The 16,729-nt window shown below is 40.6% G+C and overlaps 1 protein-coding gene across 1 annotated transcript in view; it reads left to right on the forward strand.

Annotated features, from left to right (window-relative positions):
• The window catches only part of LOC139724020 (ADP-sugar pyrophosphatase-like), a gene marked incomplete at its 5' end in the record, with an annotated part of 131,155 nt that overhangs the window by 103,394 nt on the left and 11,032 nt on the right, over positions 1 to 16,729 (forward strand). Inside the window, one exon of the mRNA XM_071635218.1 lies at positions 11,242 to 11,304. Within this exon, the coding sequence (XP_071491319.1) occupies positions 11,242 to 11,304 (63 nt within the window). The remainder of the gene's footprint in view (positions 1 to 11,241; positions 11,305 to 16,729) is intronic.

A 16,729-nucleotide genomic window follows, 5' to 3' on the forward strand; every position in this document is an offset into this window, starting at 1 on the left:
GCAGATGGGTAAAGAAATTGCAACTTCAGACTTCTGAGAGCACTGGAGAGCAGGCGACAATGTAGAGTTGGTGGTTGACCGTTAACAGTAAAATACACGCATGTGACAAATATTGTGGTATAGTTGAATTATTTCCTACAGGGAAAGAGTTTGACTATAATTTTCATGATGGAATTATGGTTTATCGCTTTCAATGTCTTCGACAATATAGCCATTCATCCAATTAAACCTAGTTCAACGAAAATGAACATTCAACACATTTGTGACAAACCTGTCATTTTAATGTTTTTTTCCGATAGGTATTATGTGAAACTTTCATCACACGTCAAGACATTGTACTATAAACCTAAAAGGAGAACCATGCATTATGGCGGAGACATACCAGTCGCCATAGCGGCATTTCTATATGTTATGTGTGTGGTTTTTTTTTCTTTATGTAGCCTCTTAGTGCCTGCAATGATTGTTTCTAAGTCATGAATAATATGGCTCATCCTGATGATGCTACAGGTGAGTATGGGGGTATACAGAGGAGAGGGTAAAAAAATACCATTTTTTAAAATTTATAAGACAATTTACAAACTGCGATTGTATTTCGGTTCGCCAGTGAGTGTGTGTATCAGTAGTGTTTGTGTGTTTTTAAATACGTGTGTGTGTGTGTGTGTATGTGTATGTATGTTTTTTTGGGGAAATTGTGCGTGTTTTTGTTCAATTCTCATTGCTTAATATCCTGCTTCTCTGTTACATCACCATATTTTATCACTAAAGACAGTTTAGTTTACTTCATCTTCGGAATTACGAACCCTATTTCATCTTTGGATTAACGATTCTTTTCAACATCTTCAGGAAGGACACGAAGTGACACAATTCTTATGGAATCTTGTCATAAAAGAAAGACAGTGTTTATCTCTAACAGATCTAAACAAATTTGTATATATATATATACGTAATCAATAATTCATGGCTTTCCTCGAAACGAGATGTTTCTCGTGAAAATGGTACCAGACGCTTCATTTTAGCCACATGGGTCTTTTCCGGCGCTTTTGACGGGGTCATAGATTTTGTGCGTTGTGCTGTAGTTTCGTAACATGTCTTGTTTTGGTTCATTTTGTGTGTGTGTGTGTGTGTGCACCATCCATATAGGTTAGCTCGTTAATGTTAGGCATGCATTTTGAATGGCCAGAAGAGATGTCCTTATCTACATTTGAGTTGAAAATGTTAATCTGTACCTTTATAATTGAGCCTTCTGTGAGACTGGCGTCTCGTAATTTCGTGATTGCAAAGAATGCAATAGTCATATTCCCCTGGCACTTTGGCTTTTCAGGAATCCTTTTGTGTTGCAGATGCTCTCTTTCCCCTTTCACAGGAAATGTTCCACGGACGGGTTTTCCTATGACAGTGTGATCACCCACGAAATGCTTGTTTAATGTAGATGGTGCTTGGCAATAGAGATTGTTATCTTGACGGCAGATTTTATGAATGTTTAGCAAATATCTTAATAGATTTAGTTTGAAAATATAGAGTATTTCAAAGTGAAAAAAATACCAATGGGAAAATTCATGAATTCGTGAATATTTTCAAATGTATGTAGTTGCATTGACTGCTATCATTCTCTTTTGAAGTAAGGTAAGATGTTATACACCTCAAAATGAATGGGAAAGAATGACAAAATACTATAATGTGAAAGAGACTGTGAAATTCTATTTCTACTGAAAGACAATCTGTATTATACTTAGGAGAGTAGACTAAAATTCCTTTGGGCTCTGCAATGTGTTCTGATTGACATTGGTGCTCAGCCAATGAAACTTCGATATTGGAGACTGGCAACTGTATTGCCACACCCGGTTCCACGCCTCTATTCGGTTTCTTGCTAGACATATTTTTAGTCGACTTGACTTCCTCACCGTCGCGCCCTCTATTGACTGGCAATCAAGGACTGATTTAGGCTAAAAATATGTCGCCCGCTAGACTACATTCACCTTTGCGACATTTCTAGTTTAGTGTTTGTGTTGTTGTTGGGGAGGTTGTTTGTACTTTGTGCTTTGTTTGCTTAGGTGTTTATCTTGAGTGACTTTCATGTTTCCCTCTTTTACTCTTTTACTCTTTTTTTCCCCTCCCACGAATGATAAAATAAAAATTACATATGCCTCGCAACAAAAAGAACCACGTGCTAGCAACCTTCGTAAAGGTAAATCTAAATGTTCATTGCCAGCAAAGCATAAGGGGGAAAAACATGACAATAGATAGAAGCGAAGAGATTGTATGGCATTGCAGTCCCTTCGGAACAAAGAAACTTGACACCCCCACCCCACCCCTTGCGGAAATTTCCACAAAAGCAGGTGCCAGACCCAGGTGCCAGACGAAAGAATGCGCGCACTGGAATTCTATTAATAAACAGAGTGTAAATAGCGTGGGAATATCGATCAAAGAAGTAGCTCTTGTCTATAGTCTATAGCCTTTCTTTTGGCCCATAGTAGAAACATCAAACAGTCGATTTCAGTCCGGGATTATAGTGTATACTTGATTGAGTATTTTAGATCTTCCCTGAACTATGAAAAGAGATTGATTAATCACTCAATTTATGGAATCACAGAAAGATATGAAAGGTCTCGTTTGTCGACACAAATTCACTACGAGTTTGTGATGCAGCCACTACCCCGTTAGACAACAAAATCATGACAATGCTTATGCTTATTAAAACTGCATATTACTTTTCAAAGTTTGAAGGAATTTCACCTATGAAGTATCTGTGACGTTCCACTAGATACGATTATGATTTAGCTATCAACCTTTGTTCGTTTTTTGTTTTATGATTTGTCTGTTTGTTTGTTTTTTATTTCAATGGGTTTTTTTTTTCTTTTTGCTCATCATCAAAAGACATGAAGACTTTTTTCGTATCAAATGTAAATTGTTAACCGTAATCAAGCCAGTAAGTGCAGCTGCGGGGCGTTTGATTCATCGAACTTGCAGTAGCCTCAAACAAGGCAGGATCAGGAGCACATGGAAAGTGAAACGACATGTTTTACACATCGGCACATTCCACACACAGCGTGGCATTTAGCGATCATTGTTATGGCAGACTTTCTGATTTCAGTCAGGGGAAAAGAAACTGGAGTACTGAGAAAAATGATGTTTAAAATCTAATGAAAATGAAAATGCCTGAAAACAATTCATGACTTTGTTTTATAGTAAACAATAATTGAAAACACCCACCAAAGTTATGCCTTTGCTCACACAAAAGCTCTCTTGGGAAATGGAAGTATTTCTCCTCTAATGTAAGGCAGTGGAAGTTTACATCATAACCGCAGCAAGCTTTTGGAGGTACAAGTACTAGTGCCTACATATTTTTTTTTTAGCCTAAGTAATCAATCTCAGGTCAGGCCAGGCGTCACACTCACTCGAGTCAGTGAGTCAGTGACCCTGCTACTGGTACCACGTAACCCAGTACAGCCTGCCGCGGGTCGGACTGCCAGCAACTAAACTGGTCCCCCTACTCGGGTACAAGGTAACCGGGTGAGGAGGGTGTGTGGACACCCTGCAGGATTAAAAACAAAACCTGTCAAAGGTCATACCCATGCGAGTCACTGACCATTCACACCTGGAGAGATGAGCACCACCAGGATCCCCTGCTCGAGAAACACTGAGATGATGATGAAGTTGAGAAACAGATCAATACCAGATTGGTCGGGGCCCGGGATACCAACGACCGCACCTCGCACGGGCCAGGGTGGAGGTGGAAAGTATGCTACTGGTGAAGAAACAAAGCTGAAGCTACAGAAAGAGGAGTTCACATGTGGGACGTGGAACGTCAGAACTCTCAATGGAGATGGGAAACTGGAGCAACTGGAGTATGAAATGACCAAATGTGACTCTGCACCTCAAAACAAACAAAAAGTCGCCAGACATGAATTTTTAGTTAAGACCATATTCTGAAAGAGCAGACTTTAAGCTTTAAAATGATGTATAACTCAAATCAAATGGACTCTCCTAACCTACCTAAATATTGGAAAGAAAGCACAAACTCAGGAAAAGTGTGAACTGAGAAAAGAGGCTCTGAAGTACAGTGTCTATTCAAGCGCTTGATCTTTACCAAACCGTGCTGGCTGTGCGATGAATGGGACAAAAACAGGACCACCAGAGTAACAACAATGAAGAGATTATCAGATTAAACTGAAATTAAGCATGCCTCATTAACACATTCTGTCCATAATTAATGCCAACTTTCAAAGCAGTAGCTCTGTCCCTTCAAAAGTTATTAGAGTTGAAAGTGAAGAGTGTGGACAAGGTTTTTGAGAAATGAAAAAGGGATTCTAAAGACACACCTAATCACACTATCCGACCAAAAAATGTTCGAGATAAAATGCTAAAAAAACACACTTTCCTGCCCGTTTTATGATACCAAATTTTAGCATAATGTAAAAGAAGACCTGCTCTTTCAGAAAATATGAAAAAGTCAAGTTCGGCTAGGTTGACCCATTTCACTTATTTTCAGTCTCACGCAAAATCAGTGTGCGGACTTTATGTTCGTTTTGAGGTGCACAGTCACAAATATAAGTGGAATGTCCTGGGCATCGCTGAAATGAGGTGGACTGGAAGCGGCGAGATGCTCACAGAAGAAGGACACAAAGTTTGGTTTAGCGGAAAGGAGAAGAAACATGAGGAAGGAGTGGGATTCCTTGTCCGCAAAGACACAGTGAAAGCGGTTGTGGAATGTGAGCCCATTTCAAGCCGAATGATTAGAATACAAATCGCAGCCTCTCCCAGAAATGTAGCCATTATTCAAGTCTATGCACCAACCTCCGATTGCAAAGATGAAGAAATTGATGCTTTCAACGATACTCTGGGCAGCACGCTCAGAAAAATCCCTAAGAAAGACATAAAAATCGTCCAAGGAGATTGGAATGCCAAGATAGGGACTGACTCCTGTGAGGACTGGCACGGTACTGTGGAAAAAATTTTGCTCACGGAATGATGAATGATAGAGGTGAGAGGCTACTAGAGTTCTGTAAATTGAATAATCTGACAGTGGCCAACACACTTGGGGATCACAAGAATTCGAGAAGAATCACATGGACATCCCCAGATGGTAGAACAAGGAACCAGATAGATTACATCTTGGTGGAGAGTAAATGCAAAACCTGCATCAGACCAAACAAGACCAGAGCTTTCCCTGGATGTGACATAGGCAGCGACCACAATTTGGTGATGACAATGAAGGTGAAGCTGAGGATGATAATGAAGCTAAGAGCGGTGCGTGTGAAGTACAATCTTGACCTGCGAAAGACAGACTCCGAAAAGAGGAACGAATATGCTGTGAAGATCAGCAATAGATTTGCCCCCCTCATGGAGCTCGAAGATGTCCAAGAAATGGCGGATCAGTTCACTGAAGTCACAAATGAAACAGCACTAGAAGTGCTGGGAAGACGCCGGGTCATGAAACAACCCTGGATGACAAGGGAGATCCTGGAAGCATGTGATGAGAGAAGGAAACTGAAAGGGACAAAATTTCAGGATGAGAACAGCAAAGTGAAATACCAGAAAGCCAACGCAAAAGTTAAGGAGATTCGCACCGCCACAGATAACTTCTTGAGGGAGAAGTGTCAACAGGCCATCAAGACACCTGCCATAGAAGCTGCTAATGGGTCACTGCTGATGGATGAAAACAGGGTCCAAGAACGTTGGACAGAATATGTCAAACAACTATACAACCACCCAATCCAAACGGATGAGAGTGTCCTCAAAGAGCTGGAGGCTGGTGGTCCGGGCATTGTGGAAGATGAAGAGCTCGAAATCTTGAGGAGTGAGGTCTTCAGTGCTGTTGCATCACTGAAGAGTGGCAAAGCCCCGGGAGCAGGTAACATACCCGCAGAGCTGTTAAAAGAAGAAGAAACTGTGGATATGCTGCATAAACTGTGCAACCTGATCTGGAGAACTGGAGAATGGCCCAAACAGTGGACACAATCACTTATAGTGCCACTTCCGAAGAAAGGCGATCTGAAGAAGTGTAGCAACTACAGAACAATAAGCTTGATCAGCCATCCCAGTAAAGTGTTGCTGAAGATCCTGGCAAACCGGATGAAACCACAGATAGAAGCTGTACTCGCAGAAGAGCAAGCTGGCTTCCGGGCTGGAAGGAGCACTGTGGAACAGATCTGCAGCTGCTGCATTCTGTGCGAAAAGTTCAGAGACCATCAGCAAGAAATACACCATAACTTTGTCGACTTCAAGAAAGCCTTCGACAGGGTATGGAGGAAGGCACTATGGTACACAATGCGGAAACATAACATTAGTCCAAAACTGATCCAACTTTGTGAGTCGCTATAATGAAAATGCCACTAATGCAGTAATGTATGACAGCAGGACTCTGGAATGGTTCCAAACCAACATTGGAGTCAGGCAGGGATGCATTCTCTCGCCAACCCTCTTCAACCTCTTTCTGGAACAGATCATGATGGAAGCACTCGAAGATTTTGATGGCACAGTCACAATCGCGGGATAGGCCAATCAGCAATCTGAGATTTGCTGATGACATTGACCTTGTTGCTGGAAATAGGGAAGAGCTAGCAGAGCTGACTACCCGGCTAGACACTGCTGCTCGCCGATACGGCATGGAAATTAGTCACAAGAAAAGTAAGATAATGACGACTTCAGGACAGAATAAACAAGATGACGAAGCACAGGAGATATGGGTGGACGGGCACGCGCTAGAGGAAGTCCACCAATTCAAATACTTGGTTGCCATGATGAATGAGGAGGCCACTTCAACAACAGAAATAAAGACACAAATGGCCATGGCGACTGCTCAGTTGGCCAAGTTGAACCATGTCTGGAGAAGCAGAGAGGTGAGAGAGAAAACAAAGATTGAGCTGATGAAGGCACTGGTGACCTCGATAGCCCTTATATGGGTGCGAGTCATGGACGCTAAGCAAAAATCTAGAGAAGAAAATAGCCGCTTTCGAGATGAGATGTTTCCGTCGATTACTCAGAATACATTGGCATGATCGCCGCACCAATGCATCAGTGCTGGAAGAGATCAGGGGGAAAGTTGGGGATTATGAACCACTGCTGGACATAATGAAGAGAAGGAAGATGCAATGGTTCGGACATGCCACTCAACGGCCAGGCACACTAACGCATACGGTAATGCATGGTCGGGTGGATGGGCGACGAGCTCAAGGAAGACCAAGGAGGAATTGGGTATATGATGTGAGGAGATGGGCGTGAGAAACCGGTGGAAATCTGTATGAGAATGGCGCATGATAAGGAAACCTGGAGAAGGACATTCTCAGTGCCCCAACCGCAGAAATGCTACGGGTGTGACCTGACCTGACCTGAATCAATCTCGATACTTCGGCATGTGCTGTAATGGGGATTTTTTTGTGTGTGTGGTTTGTTTGTTTTTGTTTTTGTTTTTAAGAGCCTCTAGGCCTCGTGGCTCGGCAAGTTTATTTTGAAATAGCAAAAAGAAAAGTTGAAAATTCAAATTCTGATGAAAAATAATATGAATGTTGAGAGCTGCTGAGTAGGCCTACTAATTGTGCTTCCAAAGGATGGCAGCTTTGCATTACTGGATCACTCGCACATGGCTCACTCTGCGATCTGCTCCTCCGGGGATTGCACTCATACAGTAACAGTGGCAATTAACTCTTAAGTGATCGGAGAGAAGCGCACGTAAATTTTGCGCAGCAGAATCTCGGTGAACGTGGTATAATACGACACTCACTGTGCACACACAGGTGCTGGCAAGTGAGGTGGAATCGGTAATGCAGTTTATATTTACTGGATAATAGGGTAAGAATTGTGCAAAAACGGGTAGGAGTTTTCCTGTTTTACCTGATCTTTTTCCGTAGTTTCCCCCAGAATGCCTTTAGAATTTGTGCAAATATAAATTATGAATAAACTGTGTGGTGCTGAAAGTCAGTAGAGAGCTTTGGTTGATGTTTTAAACAAGTTCAGTTTGCAAGTACAACCAATTCACTGCATCACAGTCACAGCGGATGGGTGCAATTAAATCACTGTTTTCATTTTGGCCTGACATCGCTTTCCTCTTGAATGAACACGTTTCGCACGGAAACCGCTAGGAAAGTGTCGCAGCAAAACTGCTGTAACTTTACTATTTATTCATATTTTTTGATAATCCAAACAGTTATGAAAGTAAAACCCTCATTTTAAACCTGCCATTATGTTACCTTTTTTTAAATAATGATAAAATATTCCAAAATGGAGCATAACTTCACTCTCAAAATGGAAAACAATTGTCAGAAATCGTTGCTAAAATTTCACATTTTGAGTTCGTGAACAACAAAAAACTTTCAAGTATATTACTAAGTGTGTATTTCTTTACGGAACTCTAAGATATCACATTCCAGAAGTCATTGCGTCCGGATATGTCTGGAAATAATCGAAACAGGTGCACTTTGTACCTTCGTTCCAAGCACGAAATTCATAGTCATTCGCATGCGGGAAGACAGGGTACAGTCCCACGTACCCACATCTTTGTTGCTCTCACGTCACCTGTACTTCAGTGCCATACGCCACTGCTGTACTCTGATCGTAAACTCGTACTGGGAATTTGTAGTTGTAATGTTACTTACTAGTGCAGTAAAATCTGTGTAAAGTCCAAATAATTCAATGTCATGAATTTGCAACTGGTATCATAGCTGATAGATCTTCACATTTTTGCTATTTCTTTTTAATAGGCCAGTTCTGATAACGTAAGTGCTTGTTTTTGAGGTGGCGAAGTCCCCTGCAGCACACTGCTACATTGTACTTATCGACACCTATCGCCCGCAGCCCACTCTCATAGCGTAGCATGCATTTGCAGTGTACTAGGCATCCGCAGCATGCAGCCACCTCGCATCTCGCGCAGTGACAGTACGCTACATTGCATCGACCAATCAGCTCGCTGGATCGAAGCAGCATGGGAAAGTCCATTCATTGCGCAAGCGCAAATCAGTTTTTCTTAGAATATGACGTCATCATTCTCGTTTGTTGCTCCCGTACAATTTGAGATTTCTGACAAGATACCTCATTTATTTTCACTTGTAACTTCAAAAATAGGTCTTCGGCAAAGCGAACACCACCCTGCTAACGTCTGCCCATGTCTAATGAATATGATAAATGATAATAATAATAGTGGCTACTTGTATAGCGCACAGGTCCACTTTTCAGTGCTCATGGCGCTTCAGAAATGAAGCAGATATTTACATGCATATACATATTCAAACATTTCAACAAAGAAGAAAATGGTAAACAAAAACAATATATACCAAATAAAGAATACAACATATACCAATTAAAAATACAGTATTGATCCAACATTAATGACATACAACAATTACAGTCCTCAGTATGAAAGGAACTGATAAGTTTTAAGGTTGGATTTGAATGACTCTGTAGATGACAGTTCCCTTAACTGAAGAGGCAACTGATTCCACAATTTTGGTCCCATGACGGAAAAAGCATGATCACCATACCCATGTTTTACTCTGGGTGTTTGGAGTATGAATGTATCTGATGATGAACGTAGCCTTCGTATCGGATTGTATTTTTGAACAGAATTAGTTATGTTTACGGGGGAGAAACAATGAACTGAATGATGTACTAATAACAGAATCTTGAAAATAATCCTTTTTTCTACAGGTAACCCAATGCAAGGAATGGAGAACTGGTGATATGGAATCAAACTTATTAGTAAAAGTTAACAATCGGGCAGCAGAATTTTGCAACCGTTGAAGTTTTGTGACTTTTTTTTTTAAGATTACATAACAATGAATTTGAAAATCCAACCAAGAAGAAATCAAGGCATGAATAAGTATCTCAGTGGCAGATTTAGACAAATATTTCCTTATGTAACTTCAATTACGCCACTGATATCGAACATTCCGCTGAATATGAGTTACATGACTTCGAAATGACATTTCCTGATGAAATATGACACCTACATTACGGGCTGTCTTTGACGGAGTAATGCAAGTGCCACGATGTTGACATGACATGATTGATAATCAATATGTCAAGTTTCATGAATATTAAATGGTGCGACCAGATGTGTCTGGAAATAATCGGAGGGTAGTTTTCCGAGACAGCGAAACATGAAATGTTGAATAACTTTAAAAGTTCTCAATCGTTTCTCGTGATATTTTGTGTGTAGATAGAAATCATGATTTTGCATTGATACTGAAAGTTTGAGCGATTTTGGTCAATGTATAGCGGAGATATGAGAAGGTGAAATTTTGGTGAAAATGAGAACGCCCGATTCGCACTGCCTTGATGACGGTTGAAAATTCAAAACGTTTCGTGGGTTTCAGGGGAGTTAATTATAGTCGTCCGCCTGCGACTGATCACTGGCACATAGTGGACGCAGTTATGCATGTAGTGTACGAAGCACACCACCACCACACACACACACACAGTGACACACTACTATAAAATCACGATACATGTGCCTATGAGCTATGGCTAGTCACAGAACTTCTTTGTGGCTAGCTTGTGAGATGAACAAAGAATAAACTAACTCCACTGAGACCCTAGCCTTTCTTCAGGCCATCAATTAAAAAAAGACTTACGATCACCATGAAAACACATGGGGATAGCAGCAGAATTTGTTGCAGCATTTGGCTGCATATGCATGTAGATTAGTTTCAAATGACAGATGTTTTAGAAATGTGCTTGTGGCTTGAAGAGGACTTGGGGCTGCATTCAGATTGTTTATTGATTACTGTCTGTACCCAAAATTTTACTGTTAATACACCACCTGAACATTAGTGAATTGGTTCTTTGTGCGATCATTCTCAGTGTGATTTTGGTCGTAACAACACCATGCCCTCCTGAAGGTCCCCTAAAGTTCCCCAAGTTTGCAATGTTCTTCTTGGGTAATAGTATGCAAGAATGTGTGGAAGGTGAACTTGTGATAGAACTCATGTCAGTGCAAAAAACCCTTGGGTCTCTTTTTTTGTACGGCATTTTACCTCCAAAGCAATTTTACCATTATGTACTTGCACTTTTACTGCTTATATTTGACCTGATACGCCTCGTATCACTTGTGATATTTAATTGTACGAGTAGCAGTGTGAAATATAAATGTTATCCCTTATAAACTGGGTTCCTATGAGTGATTTTGCATGATTCTATACCAACTTTGCTTCAGTCAATGAAATCCCATCTTCATTGAGTCATGATAATTAGGGCTGGAAATATTTGCATTCAGAGAGTTATTCATTTGCATTCATATCTTGTCTACAGATGAGAGTGAGTTTATTGAGGTTCTTCTGGTGCCTGTGACTGAAATCCTGCAAAGATTACAAGGTAAATTCAAGTTTCATTAAGAAGTGGTGCTGCGATAAATGCAATCATAAAAACTTCTTGCAAACAAACTTGCAACAGCTTATAATGTGATCCAACTTATTGATTTCAATACCATATCACAGAATGTGTTTTTTCAGGGACTAAAGTCAGCAAGAACGTGAGTTTATTTTTTTGTGACAGAAAATTATGCACATATTGAGGTATCTGAGCAATTTCAATCTTTATGTTGTGTTCTGTAAAAACTTCATTACTCAAGGATTTTACACACATTTTCGTATTTTAGCGTACTTTTCAATACTTACTGCCATTGCTTGCTGCAATGTACAGACGATGCTATTTGCAGGTATTTATTTTGGCTAATTTCAGACCATCCACAATTATTTAAATCTGAATATTTGACAAGAATTATACACATTTAGCAATCAAACACAAGTCTCTTCTAGCAACAAAATGCAAGGATCAAACCCACTTTGCGGGCGATACTTGCATTTGATGTGAAGTTGCGTTTAATCACAAGTCAAGTTTCTAGTACTGTAAAACATTCATTCGCGGCATGAAATTTTCGCTAATTGGAGCCGACAGCCTCTTTCGTGGCATGAAATTTTCGCGAATTGCCTCTGGCGTTCAATGCATGTAGTGTAGAAAAAAACTTTCGCGTGCTCTTTTAATTTCGCGAATTTTGGCGCTTGCGAAATTCGCGAAATTAAAATGCACGCGAAAATTCCTTTTTACAGTAATGGGGTCCTGGTGCAGTAGTTTAGAATAACATTTTTATGCCTCCGCCACGAAGTGGTGCCGGAGGCATTATGTTTTCGGGTTGTCCGTCCGTACGTCCGTCCGCTTTCGTTTATGCGATAACTTGAGTAATATTTACTGGAATATTACCAAACTTGGTCCAAGTATGAAGTATGATGGGGGAATTATTTGGTTGGATTTTGGGTGAAATTGGTTAAAGGTCAAGGTCAAATCATGAAATTGTATCCGTTTACGCGATAACTCAAGACTGGGTGGAGCAAATTTCACCAAACTTTGTTGGAAGATGATGTATGATGGGACAATTGATTAGTTTTTCAGTGAAATCGAACAGGGGTCAAAGGTCAAAGATCAAGGTCAAATCCTAAAATTTATCTGTTTACGTGATAACTCAAAACTGGATGAAGCAGCTTTCACCAAACTTGGTCCAAGGATGATGTATGATGGGACAATTAGTTGAGTAGATTTTAGTGACATTGGCAAGAGGTCAAAGGTCAAGGTCAAATGCTACAAATGTTGCAATTTCCCCCATATCTATGCAATACCCAAAGGTATTTTCTTGAAACTTGGTGTGGACATGTACTACTGCATAAAGATTCTCCAATGAGAGTTTCATGTCATAAGGTTAAAGGTCAAAGGTTAGGTGAAAATGTTGCAATATCACTTTTCTCGCAAATGGTTCAATGTATCTTGGTGGAACTTGGTACATATGCATGTACTGACTGGCAGAGATTATCTAGGGAATTCAGGGGTCATGAGTCAATAGTCAGGGGTCAAAGGTCAAGGTCGACTCCTCAAAATTTTACTATTTCCCTCATATACTAGTATATAATGCTTGCAGTGGATTATTAGTTTCAAAACTTAATACATGCATTACCTAATGGAGATTCTCCTGGAAATTTCCAGCCAGAAGGTCAAAGGTCAGAGGTTAAGGGTCAAAGGCCAGGTTTCAATGCTCTCCCCCCCCCCAAAAAAAAAAAAATCTATTTTGTACCGTCATTACACTCTTTCTTCATGCCTTAGAAATTACTCAATGCATAATTTTATAAAAAGGTCCATCAGAATTCAAGTAAAAATTCTCAATTCCCCAAATATGTGTACCTGCACTCTTAGAAAATTATAGCAAACCCAGTTCAAGACATTTCTGACAAACCTGTCATTTCAATATTTTGCCAGTTATGTGAAACTGTCATGGATCACACATTGTGAAGACATTGTACTATACGCCTATTGGGAGAATCATGCATTATGGCGGAGGCAACAGTCGCCATAGCGACATTTCTAGTTTTGCATGAATCAAAGATTGATTCAAAAGCTTCAAGGGTGATGTATGATATGACTGTATTTTCAGTAGGGAAATGCCCATACAAAGCAGTTGAAACTGTAGATTTAACTTTCCCAAATTATTACCTGATGGAGAAGAATGTGATCAAAGTTTGGGGATGAGACAAAACTGCTTATACGTGCAAGAAGGTACCAACCAAGTCCTTAGCTGTCTTGAGAGTGCACCACTTGACAGCATGCTGTGTGCAAAAATCCCAAATCTTGCTCAAATTGTTGTTTGTGAAAATCCCTAGCTTTCTGTTTTCATGCATTTTTAGCTTATCTGAGCCAAAGGTTTAAATGAGCTTTTGCGATCACTCTTCATTTGGCGTCCAGCATGCATCATCTGTCATACGTTGTATGGCGTCCGTCATGCATAAACCTTTTACAGTTTCGTTTTCTTGAAAAACCTCATGACTGGTTTTTCTTGAGCCCACCGAAGGTGCGGGGAGACTAGGGGATCGCCTGCGACGTCTGTTCGTCCGTCCGTCCATAACGCTACAAAAACTTGAATAACTCTCTACTGAGGACTTTCATTTCGATCAAGCTTGGAGGGAAGAATGGTTATACAAAGTTACACATTTTACCAAACATGAAGGTCACCCCAAGGTCAAAGGTCACAATCAGGGGTCAATGAACTTTAGGGCCCAACATTAAGTTTTTATGGCGCATTTCGATCATGGCTCATAATTTTTGATGTATATGTCCATTTTAGATCAAACTTGGATGGTAGATGTCCCTTAAAGAGTATAAGGTCACCACAAGGTCAAAGGTCACAGACATGGTCAACAAACTTTTAGCGCCCAATGTTAAGTTTTTAGGGCGCATTTCGATTAGGGCTCTAAACTTTTGATCCATATGTCCCTTTGTGACCAAACTTGGAATGTAGATGTCCCTTGGGGAGTTGAAGGTCATCACCATGTCAAAGGTCACAGACAGGGGTCAACAAACTTTTAGGGCCCAATGTTAATTTTTTACGGCGCATTTCGATTATGGCTCATAACTTTTGATCCCTATGTCCGTTTGTGACCAAACTTCGATGGTAGATGTCTCTTGGAGAGATAAAGTTCATCACAAGGTCAACTGTCTCAGACAGGGGTCAACAAACTTAAAGGGCCCAATGTTAAGTTTTTAGGGCGCGTTTCGATTATGGCTCAAAATTTTTGATCCATATGTCCATTTGTGACCAAACTTGGAATGTAAATTTTAGATGTCCCTTTGGGAGTTGAAGGTCATCACCAGGTCAAATGTCACAGACAGGGGTCAACAAACTTTTAGGGCCCAATGTTAAGTTTTTACGGTGCATTTCGATCATAGCTCATAACTTTTGATCCCTATGTCCGTTTGTGACCAAACTTCGATGGTAGATGTCCCTTGGGGAGATAAAGTTCATCACAAGGTCAGAGGTCACAGACAGGGGTCAACAAACTCTTAGGGCCCAATGTTAAGTATTTATGGTGCGTTTTGATTATGGCTTATAACTTTTGATCCATATGTCCATTTGTGACCAAATTTGGCTGGTAAATGTCCCTTGCGGAGTTGAACATCACAAGGACAAAGGTCATAGGCGGAGTCAATGAACTTCGGAGATTTAGAAAAACATTGATTTCTTCTACGCGAATGGGCGAGATACATTTTGGCACTTGCCTTGGTACCAAACTTGGCAGGTAGCATCCCTAGGGGGATAGGATCTCAATTTGTTCCAATGGGTACCATGCCCCACCTTTTTTTTGGGAGGGGGGCCAAGGGGGGCCCAATTCCTCCAAGATTAAGGAATCTTTAAAGATATTCTTCTCTACAACCAGATGAGTTAGTACATTGATGACTGTAGTTTCAAGATTGGCGGAATTAAGGGTTGCCCCCCTTAGGATCCAGGGAAGAGGGTGGGAGAGTCCTAATGGGAGCCTAAATTGCATCTTCTTGAAAACCCCATGATGAATTTTCTCCGAACTTGGCAGGTAGCATCTCTAGGAGCATAGAATCTAAATTCCTTCAAATGGGCACCCTGCCCCACCTCAGAGCCCCAGGGGGTTCAAATCCCCAAAATCAAAGAAACTTAAAAAGTCTTCTTCTCTATAACCAGAAGTGATAGAGCTAAGTTAATACTATGAGTTAGTACATTGATGACTGAACATTGTTTCAAATTTGTTCATTGCGGAATCAGGGGTGCTCCCCCAGTACTTGGTAAGTAGCATGCCTGGAATTGATTTCTGGCTGTCAAGTTAAGTTCATATCTTTGTTTTCAGACAAAATGTTTAAACAAGCTCATTTGAATTGACAAATTTTTAAGCTAATCTTATAGCATTTAATGCAGAACATTTTGGCACCTAAGTTGTCGAAATTGACCAAACATTTTGACACAGTGACTTATTTTCATAAAAATACCCCAAACTCAAAACTCTTTTCAGATACGAAATGACACAAAAGAGAATGCACACAATGACTGCTAAAATTCATTAGTTAGTTTGAAGTTTTATTTTTGTCCATTAGTCATTTTCACATGAAGTGATCAGAATCAATATCAGGTTTGACTTTTTTATGCCTCAGCCACGAAGTGGTGCCGGAGGCATTATGTTTTTGGATTGTCTGTCCGTCCTTCCGTCCGTCCGTCCTCCCGTCCATCCGTAATGATTTTTGTGGACAGCGTAACTAAAAAACCTTTTCCGGTATCCTAATGAAATTTGGCATGTATGTGTATTAGGGGGTGAAGTTGTGCCTATCAACTTTAGAGTGCACATGCTCAAGGTCAAAGGTCAAGGTCAAATGCTTAGAATTTCACTATTTCCCCCATATCTATGCAATGATTCTTCTTCTTGTTTACCGTACATTGCGCAAATTTGTCCCTGTCTACCTTCAAAATACTCTTCATCTTCACCAACCACCACATAATCTCCGTTCTGGTGGCGGTGACTAAGAGGTCAGGCATTGCCTAATAGGCAGTGTTTGCTCCACCCTTCTACATGTACAAATGTATGTTGGTTTAGTATTACTCTAAGACGAGGAATGTTCGCATGCATTTTAATTTTCGCAAGCGAGCGTCAACATTCACGAAATTGAAATGCACGCAAAAGTTCTTGCCTACACAATATGCATTGGATGCCAGTGGTAAGTCTCGAAAATTTCATGCTGCAAGAAAGGCCGTCGGCTCCAATTCGCGAAATTTTCATGCCGCGAATATATCGTGTTTTACAGTATTTGTGGGAAGGGACAGATGGTTGTTTACTGATGTAGGTCAGCAGAATCATAACTAATTCTTTTATCAGTGAGGTAAAAACCATCCATCTGCTTTTGGTTTCCTCCTGCTTTTCCCTCTCCGCACTTCACTCCCCACTGTGTGGTAGATAGAGGA

Source organism: Diadema antillarum, unplaced genomic scaffold (assembly GCF_040938485.1).
Source record: "Diadema antillarum isolate AM-2024a unplaced genomic scaffold, OU_Dant_1.0 scf00000205, whole genome shotgun sequence".
In the NCBI taxonomy this organism is placed as follows: domain Eukaryota; kingdom Metazoa; phylum Echinodermata; class Echinoidea; order Diadematoida; family Diadematidae; genus Diadema; species Diadema antillarum.